The sequence below is a fragment of the Scophthalmus maximus genome, chromosome 2 (genome assembly GCF_022379125.1).
Source record: "Scophthalmus maximus strain ysfricsl-2021 chromosome 2, ASM2237912v1, whole genome shotgun sequence".
NCBI classification, from domain to species: Eukaryota; Metazoa; Chordata; class Actinopteri; order Pleuronectiformes; family Scophthalmidae; genus Scophthalmus; species Scophthalmus maximus.
The window spans coordinates 9,245,432-9,257,367 of record NC_061516.1 but is presented as its reverse complement, the minus strand read 5'-3'; the positions used below and the strand labels follow the sequence as shown (position 1 = coordinate 9,257,367).

Here is an 11,936-nt window from a genome sequence, read left to right as displayed (position 1 = left end):
AACTACCAACCAAGTTTTATTGGTTTGTTGATAACAATCATTACACAGGTACATCTATAAACAGATAAAAAGAAACTGCACACTTGTACTTGATACAGATACCTAACACCCACATGAATATTGCTACTGCTGGTATGCATTTGACATCTCAAATAAATGTACAGTTTTACTGTTGGCCTAAAAATCCAGCCTCAACAGTGTTTTTTATATGGTTACACACCTCATTAGCTTGGCTAAGAAAACAAATTCCATTTTTACCATCCTTACAATGTACCATTACACACTGCATATAGAAAGATTGAAAACCCTTTTCACAGCAGCTATACAAATTTATTGCGATGCTATCACAGAACAGAGACAAAACCAACACACGCGATGCACAGTTCTGATAGGGAGAGCTCCAGTACTAGGGATTTTAGGTTTATTGATCAGGTTCGTTAAGAAAAACTGCATGAGTACAAGAGTTAACATATAGGAACGAAGCTTACAAACATTCTAAAACACTGTTTCTCATTAAAAACAATAAAACAATGAGTTGCCGAGTGACTTTGTCCATCCCCACCCAGCACAGATTACATACACTGTCCCTTGTAAAGCATATGGAATGTAATCCACGCAGGCAAGCTCTTCCAGTTGTTGCCCCTGCTCCTGTGAATGCCGTGCTTGCGTGTTGACGTGGTAACCTGTCCCGCACCCTCCCTTCCTTCACATTTAAAACTCAAATGAAGTCCACTGACAGCAACAACAATGACCGCAATATTTATGGCGATGCAAAATTGTGGGATGTGATGAAATTCCTGTCTCCAAATTGACTTTTTTTTTCATTAAAAAAAAGTGTTCTCTACAATCAAACTACTAAAAAACCTGTATTTAGAAAATAGTTGATAAAAATATCCCCTGAATTGTACAAGAAAAGAGGTACAGGGAGCACTGGTAAAAGACGTGGTTTGCGAAATGTTATTCTGCCTCATTTTTTTCTTCAGCTTCGTCTGTAGCCGGTGCCTGTAAGACAAACGTTAGAGCATCAAAGTTAAGTCAACAAAGATATGCATTTTACTTTGTGTGTTTATATTTGACAGCATGACCCTTACCTCGGCCTCAGCTTTGGCTTCGCCATTCTCAGCAGGGGCTTCTGGTGCTTTCTCCTCAGGCTTGGCCTTCTCCACCTCCTTGGCTTTCTTAGGCTTAGCAGGTGCCTTCTGCAAACAAAAATAATGAATATGTTAGTCACTCACAATTACACAGTCCAGAGTCAAATAGATGGGTCCAATCAGAAGTAATCAGAACAAGGTCTCACCTTTGGCTTAGGTTTGGGCTCTGCAGCTGCAGGTTTCTGTGGGGAAGAATAGTATTTATATCAGCGCCAAGAACCATGTGAACAACATGCATATTGTCTGTGACAGTACGGTCTTGTATGTTCTTACATCTATCAACCTGGGAGATCTCCTCTTAGGCTGCAAAGTGAGGAAATAGACAGGATGAGTACATTCAACATTCAGCGTCAGCCAACGGCTCTCACTAGCGGGGTGTTACTGACCCCTGGTGGGTGCACAGGTTGACTGTTTTATTATACAGAGGGTAATTAAAACATAGATCCATAATCCAAACACCAGTATGTAATTCTCTTTATCCCTTACCGCTGAGTCACATCCTGCATTTGCCTGTGAGGAGAAAAAAAAAGAAGAAAGAAAAACGGGTCAAGGAGGATGTCTGCATTCTACGCTGCCTATGGTGGATTTATTTGGTGGTGGGGAGTGGGGCGTGCGCTTCAAGTGTTTGTTATGTAATTCAAAAGTGGGCGGTTCCTTCCAGAACATTAGCCTATGGCTGCCCATCCTGCTTCATGCATGATTTAGTTGAGGCAGATCGCTGAGGTGTGTTCCACAATCTTGCACGGTGTAGCTCATTTGCATTAAATGGAATTGTAGGTGTGTGGATACGACAGCATGATTAAAACAGATATATAGATATATCTATATATAGATATATAAGCTACACATTGCACATGGATATTGTTCTTTGCGGTGTGTCGGCGCGGAAATGACGAAAAACGTAGAGGGCTTCCTTTGAACATGATTGAATACAGAAATGATGTGTAATAAACCGGCATGATGTCGTTTACAGGGCACCATGTTGCTCGGTTGCCCTCTCCCCGCTGCCTGCGAGCGATTTGGCCACAGTCAGGCCGGTGGAGGAGGGGCGGACTCCGCCTCCTCGCGACGCATCCATTCATTGGTAATAGACGAGGTTCGCCAGTGTGTGGAGAAAAGCAAAGCGGCGCATCGGGGCCTTCCCGCCATTTGTTTGAAAAAAAAAAAAAAGAAAAGAAAAGAGAGAGAAAAATAAAAAGAGAAGTCCCTCTCCGAGCGGCCGGGCGACTCCGACCCTACCGGAGCCCCCGGCGACAGGAGCGGCGCCGTGGGCCGACGGAAGCTCGCCATTGCATTAACCCACAAGTGGCCCGAGCCGCCGGTCCACAGAGACACGGGCAGAAAACACCCGCACCGCCGGGAGGAGCACGAGCGGCCGAGCGGCTTCACAAAAGAAGCACACGTGCTCGTCGAGGCGGTGTGCGACAGAGCCCCGGGCGACAGCAGCTGGTGCCCGCGAGAAGACACTCCAGAACAGCGCGAGGGTTGCGGCCAAACTTTGGCCGCATAGCCCTCTGTCGCCGAGGATGGGGTTTGTTTTGATTCGTTTTCTGTCCGGGGAACTTTAGAGTATCCGGCGCGACGAGCCCCCGCTGGAGACGATCGATATGCCGCCAACTTTCTCCGCAGGAGACGCGAGCCGTCGACCGGCGACATCGACCCCCTCCTCCCGCTTTGTCCTGCGCGCTGCGAGTACACGGCTGTAAACACACACGCGACCGCGCTCGTCACCGTCCCGCCGACAGAAAAATAAATAAATAATAATAAAAAAATAATAATAAAAAATATATATATATATATTTATTTTTTTTTGAAGACCCCGGAAGACGGAAAATCACTTGGTGCAAAAAAAAAAAAGGTAATCACTGCACAAGAGAGACACGAGCCCAAGAATCAATCGGAACACACGCCAGACACCGACTGGACGGTGGCGCTGCGCGGGGGCGACGTTGTTGACATTCACCCGCCACACAAAACGGACATTGACAGCGACATTCGCACAACTCGCCCCGCGAGCCGCACTTGCGGGTCACAAATGCGGTATCGCCAAATGCATGAAAGATATCGGTCTACTCACTGTGCTCCTTTTAGGCATGGTTGGTTTGTGTTTGGGGGGGTTTTTGGTTGTTGTTTTTTTTTAAAGGAGGAAAAAAAAAATGGCTAAATGTTACTGGTCACGGGAGAAAAACACACTGTTGTATATTCTGGCTAAAGCTGCACCAGTGCAATCTAATACAGCGCTGCGAGACTTAATGTTCCATTGGAAGAAAACTAGCTCAAACCGGATTGGATTCTCCCCCTCCCTCCCTATTCAAACCGTTAAACTTCCTGTGTGACTGACAAGGCTGTGCCCCGCCCCCGCCGCGCTCTGATTGGACGACCCGACAGTCAGAGAGACGATTTCAAATCGAGGCCAGTGCGTCTGTGGTCACGTCGCACGTCAGTCATCGAACGCGGCGAGCGATTTGCCGTCTTCCGTGCAGCCATCCGCCGTAACAGGGCAAAATTGTCTTTAAACTCAGCCTTTCCCCTCGCGTAGACATGTGCCTGCATTTCCCTCCAAAATACCGCGGCGTGACATTACAACGCGTCGTCTGAGTGTAATAAGGGAATTCTACGTCTTGCGCTCCTGATAACAAGGAAACGGCGCTGTGTGTGTGTGTGTGTGTGTGTGTGTGTGTGTGTGTGTGTGTGTGTGTGTGGACAGTAGATTGAGAGAGGGCCGTGCTCTCCCCCGGCCAAACGCTTTTGCATGTGAGCTTGAGAAAATGGCGACAGGTTACGTGCGGGTGCATCGTCCAGCGCGTGGAACACTCGCTCGCGCCACCTCGGCTCCGGTGTTGCCGGAGCCACCGGGAGCGTGCAGCTCCCAACACGACCCCAGCGGACACCGCCGCAAGTCATTTCATCACATCTGAGCAGGGGAGACGTTTCATTCATTTCACGACACCCACTTTACCTCTCACCCCCTCCACCAGCCTGAGGAAATGAGCGACACAAGAGCATCGCGTGGTCTCATCCGGGGAACTGCCGCTGAAAACTGACATCGATTCTACAAGTTTTGGAGTTCAAATGAAAGAATATGACAATAAAAGTATGGCTTATGATACACTTAATGTCGCCTAATGTAAGCTCCCTTCTGTGTGTGACACATCAGTAGAAGAAACTGAAACCTGGGTTTGTAGGAAATTAGAAATCGGAGCCTTCACAGAAATCTATTTTAATATTTATTCAACCATTTTGGATTGTATATCAAGTGTTACCAGCGAAGCTGCATACAAACACTTCAAATCAGGACTTGTTTTGCACAACATGTCATTACTATACAGCATGTTAGGATATGGTTATGACAATGAGGATATATAAATATTCAACATGATGGAAAAATCCAATCCTGACAAAAAAAACAACAACAAATTACAGATGGAGTGTGATACAAGATAGTTAAGTAAGATAGCAGTTTTCTACAAAAAGTTTTTTTTCTCTTTGTGGAAAATAATAATCATCAGTGGAATAATAATTGAAAAGTAGCACTGCAATTTGGCTTTGATTCACTCATCAATTATGTGATTGTTTTGATTGGTTAGGTATTTTTACATAATTCTTTGAATTCACTTTTTATTATTAAAGATAATTTATTATTCTAAACAATTTCAATTCGGGGATAGAGTACATCACTCTAGTTGTGGCCTGAGGCCTGCTGCTTGTCTGAAGGCATCTGCCGACTGCCGTTCTGCTGCCACTAGAAGTTGCAAGGACCTTTATCTGGTGTGAACTCCATTACACAAACAGACCTGAATTCACAGTGGAGTGGTATTTCCTGTGGGGTTGCATTCAACAGCAGTCTGCGAATACACCACATCTGATTTTCTTTGAGAATTCTCCTAACCCACGTGTCTGTGACGTTTTACTGCTAACATATGGTAGAATGAATGCAGATCCGATATCTGAACCAGGCACAAAGTACTTGGGTACCTTGCTGGAAAATTGGGTAACATATACATAATTCTGTATGTGAAGTATGGTAATGGTGAACATGAGCCCTGTTTAAAATCCATTTCTCCTCCTAATGTTTCTTTTATTGACAAACACACACACACACACACACACACAACCACACACACACACACACACTCATTAAGTGAGGCTTATTTTAATTTAATGAGTTCTGAAAATGACAATGTGACTGCGAATCAAAATTACACTGGATCATACTGTAATGTTCATTCATATACAGTGAGTGAAGTTGAAGTTAACAATCTATTTTTGTGTAGCATGGTTTCATACACACTGGGCGACTGTGGCTCAGGACGTAGAGACGTTCGTCCACCAACCTGAAGGTTGGCGGTTTGATCCCAGCTATTGCCAGTACACATGCTGTTGTGTCCTTGGGCAAGACACTTAACCCTAACTTGCCTCTGACGGCTCTTCCGACAGTGTATGAATGTGTATGAATCTGAGAGAAAAATGCGTGGTTAATAGCAGCGCTGTATCAATGTGTGTGAATGGGTCAATGTAAAGCGCTTTGAGTGGTCTATATGACTAGAAAAGCGCTTTATAAATAAAATCCATTTACAGTCCATTCACACTATTGCCAACCAAAGTCCCCACAAAAGAGGAAATTGTGATCCAGACTTCAAGTAACAATAGACAATGTTTAATGTATAAGCATACTTTTATTTTCTAAAAGAGTGTTGCAAGTTTGCGGTGGAGTCCATCCCCCTTTTGACACCCTGTAGATCCACCTAGTTTGTCCAAATAAAAGGTTTGTGCCTGCCCCCTGTGGGCAGAGAGGTGTTAACAATTAGACCAAGTGACATGCTGATGCTTGCTAGCATTATAATGGTAATGACAGAACTTTACTTCACCCCACTGCCCCATTCATCAACACAAGAGAGAGACAGAGGGAGTGGTGCATAAATTAGGTACGTCTATGAACTTACTTTAAACAACCAGCTTTATGAAGTGCCAACTGCGTCCAACAGAATCACATGTGTTGGTAAAAGTGTGAATCTTCATGACAGCAACCAGTTCTACAAGTTTCTTCCCAACCTCATCACTCTGTGTATTGGTATATGAATCCATGATGAATTATAACAGTAGTATATTGATCTGCTTTGTGCTCAGGATACAAAATGGAAGGACAGGGCATTGTGAAGTTGTTGAGCTAATGATCTTCTGACTTAAAGTACTGCAGCAAAAATAACAAAAACCTGTTGTATTGCATGGTCATGGGGAGTTCTTCCACCTCTGTACTGCAAAGCAACTTGTTAAGATGTAGTTTGACGATATCTCTACAATAATATGTATATGACTGAGGAGGGCAAAAAACGAGGGAAGGGCAGGAGAAGGGTAAAAGCCATTTAATAGGTGTCAGATAACAATGCTGTTGCTGTGTTGGGCATGGAGGAGCCCTTCCATCACAGCTGCTGCCTGTTGCTGTCTCTCCCCTCCTTTTCACCCTCTCATCTTCTCCCACGTGTCGTCACAGTGCAGGGAGGACTGTTGCTCCGCCTGCTACTTCTCAGAAAAAATGTTTTAACTCACATATAGAAAGAATAATGCGAAATATACCCCTGTTTATCAGTGTTGTTGTTAATGCGGCAAAAATAATTCATATATTTGATTTCAAGGAAGAATAAATAGAGCACCGAGCTGTCACAGAGGCAACTGGAGCAGAGACATTGGCATAATCCCCGGGGGAGGGTGACAGGATGAGGGTAAAGGTGACCTCGACCAAAGCCTCTTTCACGGAGGCAACCTATTCATCTACAGTATATTCTTCACTCACTCTTGCACTCACACAATTGCCACCTGTCAATTGTTTTGAGTGCACAATTGGGGTTGCTGCTGGTTTTTAGTCTTATGGACCAGGAACAGGTGGGAGTCAGCAACTGTGCCGTGCACAGTCACACTTTTATATCGCCACACTGCCGGGCCCGCAGACAATCAGTTGTCAGAGACGTCAGAGGGACAGTGAATGGATCAACTGCATGCAAGGAAAAGCCGAGTCTCTCCCTCCCTCTCTCGCTCTTACTAAGTGGATTTCTTCCATGCAGCGAATGGCGGCCTTACCATATGGAGCAGCACGGGTAAAACCAGATTGCACCAGTTTGTGCGAGAGGGGCTCCGGCACCACCAGAACTCACAGCATGAATCCACACGGACATTATGGGCTGATATTATAGTTCAGCACTGCAACAGCAGCTGTGTGGACCTTTGTGTAACCTCTTCAGAGGAAGTCATATATATTGTGTGTGTATTGATGAGACATTTGACAAGGAAGTTGAAACCAAAAATCAACTACTCAGAGATTAGAGTGTTTTCTAACACACAAATACATATTACATATACCACCACTACAGATGGAACATTTTACACTAGCTTTCTATCACCTGAAAAGGATTTCCCCCTCTCTTTGTGTAGGGTGATGTACAGATCTTATGGATATTGAATGATGAGCATTAACAATGATATACAGTAGGAAAAGTTTCTCAAAACTTTCTAAAAATAACATATTGTGTTGTATTTGTCCACTCAGAAGTGGATGGAATGTGACGCTGTCTCAGAGGGAGTGCCCGTTACCTGCCTCAACACAGCATCTTACATTGCGGAGAGGGCGGAGACTTGCCTGAGTGGCAACGTGAACTAATAAGCTCAGTAACAATAAATCTTAGTCGGCTTTAACCATTGATTAGCCAAATGCTGACGCCACAATCCCCCAATGGTGATTAATGCATGCTCTAAAAATGTTGCCCTTTTCTTAGGACGGTGTTCAAATCTTATTCACTCAGACAAGGTGGGCAATTGGATGGAACGAATCAGTGGTTCCAAACAAAGACGTAAAACAATAGAATGGTTAAACAAGCGGCAAACACAAGGACAAGCATGCAAGATGAGTTATGACTGATGATCACTGACACAGCGTCTCTCGTGGCGGAGGAGGCCACCAAACTACCTCCATCGCAGGCCATTTGTAAGGGATCAGAGGAGGGACCCTCCCCCCACTATCTACTTCCTGTTTGTCATGGTTGTCCGCTTGCTTCTGCCTATACAATACCAGCTGTGTCTGGAGACATTCCACCTCGTACTATACTGCTGCCCCCATAAAACCATGAGTGCGGGCCAGAGGAGCTTACAAGCAGAACAGTGGGAAGACGGATTGCATTGCCAGCTTCTCTGCTGTATCATACGAGATCTGCTAATCAGGAGGCAGTTCCACTGAGGGCCCTCTATGACACACTAGAGCTGCCAATTAGTTCTACAGCTTCAGCAGGCTGTTCATTGTTGTCCTTCTTATTTCTAGCCCCGTTTTGCACTGAAAAATTGCAACTGCAAATTAGTCACAACAACTTGGAACCATGTGATCAAAAATTTGATTTGCAGCTACCGTGTAATTTATGCTGCAGAGCAAATGTGTCATTTTATCTGATTATATACATTTACAACATGTGCTTTTAAGATTCACATGTGTTGAACATGTTTTGGACACATAAAGAAACACAAACAAAAAAGGAAAACTAATATTTATAAATAAATGTAGTAAATAATTAAATTGAGAAATTGTAGAACCTAAATAAAACATTAATTGATGGAAAGTAACAGTTACATATTTTTTAAGGTACATGTACTTCCACTGTATGCTACCTTATGATGTTACTCCACTACATTTCAGAGGAAAATGTTGTATATAGTATTGTGTAATATTATGATATACAAAGATATAAAATGTAGTTTTCTTCAACCAGCTTAACAAGTTCAATGCACCATTAGTAATGATCCAAACGAATAACGATATACAGTCATTCTGCATGGTGTGTGTTTTTTCACTCTTGATGCTTTGAGATCGATACTAAAATAGTGAATTCAGTAGAAGAAATTGATTATTGGGTAAGTGATAAAATACTTTGTCTGTCAAGGTCGGGTCAAGCACGACCTAAAATGCAGGAATGAGGGAAAAAGGGATTGAATAAAAAGGAAACAAAAGAATAGACCTCCAGTCTTCCACAGGGAAAAAATAAGCACAATCTCAGAAGATACAATTACTTTACTATAGAATGTGGACACAAAGTATTGACATGGTTCATGGCGTAACATGGATACACAGGATGACACAGAGATAAACAGACGAACCAAGAAGAACAAAAGGGAGGCACCATGACTTCATACACACAAGAGAGCACAGGTAACGATGCATAGGTGAGAAACATTGGGAACTGGTGCAGACGATCACAGGGAATCACAAGAAACGTACAGTAACAGAAAACCAGACAGGAGCACAGGAAATGAATAACAAAATAAAACAGGAAATACAAAACTCAAGATACACACAACATAAGGGATCACAAGAAAGAAACTTTACATAAACCAAGAAACACAAGGAAGGGCAATCACAGAAATCAGAAACAATAAGGTCCACCAAGCAAAAAAAGTCTATAAAGAGTTCACAAAGTCTTTTCACAACGGTCCAACAGACGTTTTGGGCCTAGCGGACCATGACATCGTCCACAACTGTATGTGTACGCAATGCATTTTAGTCACTTGATCTTAATGCACACACAAGGCAAACTGTGCAATACTTGTGTTTTTAATACACATGAGTAATTGATTAAGATTAATTATCTTATTATTGTTGAGGTAATTCATGATTATTGTCATGTTAAGTAAATTTGTACACAAATCAATTCATCCAGAAACTTCATGTATACCAGACAAAAAAAAAAAAGAAAAAACAGAAAGATATTTCAGCAATAAATTATACAAGCTATCACATGGCAAAGTTGATCAAAAAGTTTGTGTTCACACACAAACACATGTAATAGAATGTGCTTTTCGGCATGAACACAACATAGCCCAACATAATACCACAGTGACCTCTAGTGGTCAATATATAAATCACCACTATGTTATTCTGGGTATTGCAGCTCAGGGCAGAGCAGTTACACACAGCAGCCTGTGTTGCACTAGACAGTGGAGATGACCTTGATGGTGATGATGTGGTTGTTACTGACAGTCACCAGGACCGATCACAGGTCCACAGGCCGCCCCACAGAGGAGTGTGAAGTCTTGTTGTGCCCCTTTGTCCATCAACCTGCTGCAGGACACATGACCTAGAGATCTGTGTTTCCAGTGCCTGTGGCGGTGAAGAGGATAAAGCGGGTTTGTGATCGGCAGTGTAGGGGTAAATAAGAGGAGTAAAAAGTATGATTTTTGTTGGTCATGTATGTTAGCTATAATTGCATTGAAACTCAAAAAGGTCATAGGTCATGTCTCACTTCAACAAGGAAGATGCTATTAAACTGACTATGGCTTAAAAAGTAAACTCCATGACCCTGCTTACACTGCCACTGTAACTAGGTTTGAGTCTGGATTTTGTAGGCCACACTTGTTACTCAAGTAAAAGTAATGACACAACTGTGGAAAAATTCTCAAATACAGGTAAATGACCTTATCAATGGATTGAGAATCAAAGTAATCCATTATGCAGAAAAATGTCCCATGTTGTTTATTTAATAACTACAATGCAGTTGCATTAATATCTGTGCAGCAGTTCAATGTTGTAGTTGGTGGAGGTGAAGCTGTATCTGTAATAACAGCAAGCTGTAGGTTGAATCACTGGAGCACCCGTCCGATAGGTTGAGTTTCTGCTTAATCTCAGTGTAATGAAGACAAGGATGCTGTAATCCCTCCCTCAGTTTTTAATGACCACATAGTGAGTAACTTCCAGTTACAGTTTCCCCTTGGCCCTTAATCTCAAGAAAATCCCACAGGTCCCCTTCCTGCTGAACATAATTCCTTGCTCATAAAGAAATTAATTAAAATTAAATAAGGAAGTTTCATGAGTAAAAAAAATATCATAAATACCGCATTGTTAAAATCCATGTTTATTTGCAGTGTTTCTCTCTTTTTTTATACAGCCACTACCTGTCAGTCAGTTGAATAGCATGAGTGTCTCTTGCACTGTAAATGTGATTTCCTTTGTTCATGTGCAGCCTGGTTGTTTCACAGTTTAACGCTCAAAACTAAACGATATTAGTCTGCTAAAAGATGAAACACAAATTACAACAGACGTTGATGGGACTGTCACTGGTTTTGCAGATATTTAGTCAAAAACGTATTGGATAAAATAAATTATGACATGATTATGGTGTTAGAAAAGTGAAAGGCTAGTGGTGGATGGCTACCAAAGAAAAATTCAGTTAATCTGCTTCATTAGGACTGTGAGGGTTTGGTTTGATCAGATCTGACTGACTGTTACCAAACTGTCATCAGATTCTGATTCACATACTGATAATACCTGACTCACCCGACTTTATCCAACTGAGCCCCGCCCACTTCAAACCAGCAAGGACACCAGAAAAAAAGAAAGAATGCATTAAGATGTAATGGAAAAAAGCAAATATCTGACTTTTTCAGAAAACACGTGTTCATGTAAGAGTCCATTCTTCATTATGAGAAGATGAACAAATCATTTTTCAGGGCCAAGAATCTTCATTCTGTTTTGGTTGTTGGTTTGTCTTTTAATTCACACCTTTGTGGTTTTTCCTTGTGTTTTACTCTGTGACGAGATACATTGAGATGTTAGAAATGGAAGAATAAAGCAAAGACATGGTATACAAAGTGGAGAATCAATCAAATCCATACAACTACCTCAGCTCTCTGTCCTGCCAGCAGGTGAAAACGCCAGGCTTACACACACAAGCCATCAGCTGTTTGCGCCTCACTATCGCCATAACTCACTGACAGGTACGCGGTGTTGATTATGGCTTCAGTGGCCAGACCTGA

At 42.6% G+C, this 11,936-nt stretch overlaps 1 protein-coding gene across 1 annotated transcript; it reads right to left on the bottom strand.

Annotated features, from left to right (window-relative positions):
* si:ch73-1a9.3 (non-histone chromosomal protein HMG-like) lies at window positions 1-3,454 on the bottom strand. Its single transcript, XM_035626393.2, has 6 exons — window positions 3,229-3,454; window positions 1,638-1,661; window positions 1,425-1,454; window positions 1,298-1,333; window positions 1,092-1,199; window positions 1-1,002 (listed from the first exon to the last, which is right to left on the bottom strand). Exons 1-6 carry the CDS (start codon window positions 3,244-3,246, stop codon window positions 958-960), a joined length of 261 nt encoding a protein of 86 aa, XP_035482286.1. The 5' UTR covers window positions 3,247-3,454; the 3' UTR covers window positions 1-957.
* Between the last annotated feature and the right edge of the window lie 8,482 nt (window positions 3,455-11,936).

Bases quoted from the DNA above. Each gene is read 5' to 3' on its own strand.
- si:ch73-1a9.3 (XM_035626393.2), bottom strand. The intron at 1,455-1,637 runs GTAAGGGATAAA...CTCACTTTGCAG, and splicing joins ATGCAGGATGTGACTCAGCG to CCTAAGAGGAGATCTCCCAG. The intron at 1,003-1,091 runs GTAAGGGTCATG...TTTGTCTTACAG, and splicing joins AAGCCAAAGCTGAGGCCGAG to GCACCGGCTACAGACGAAGC.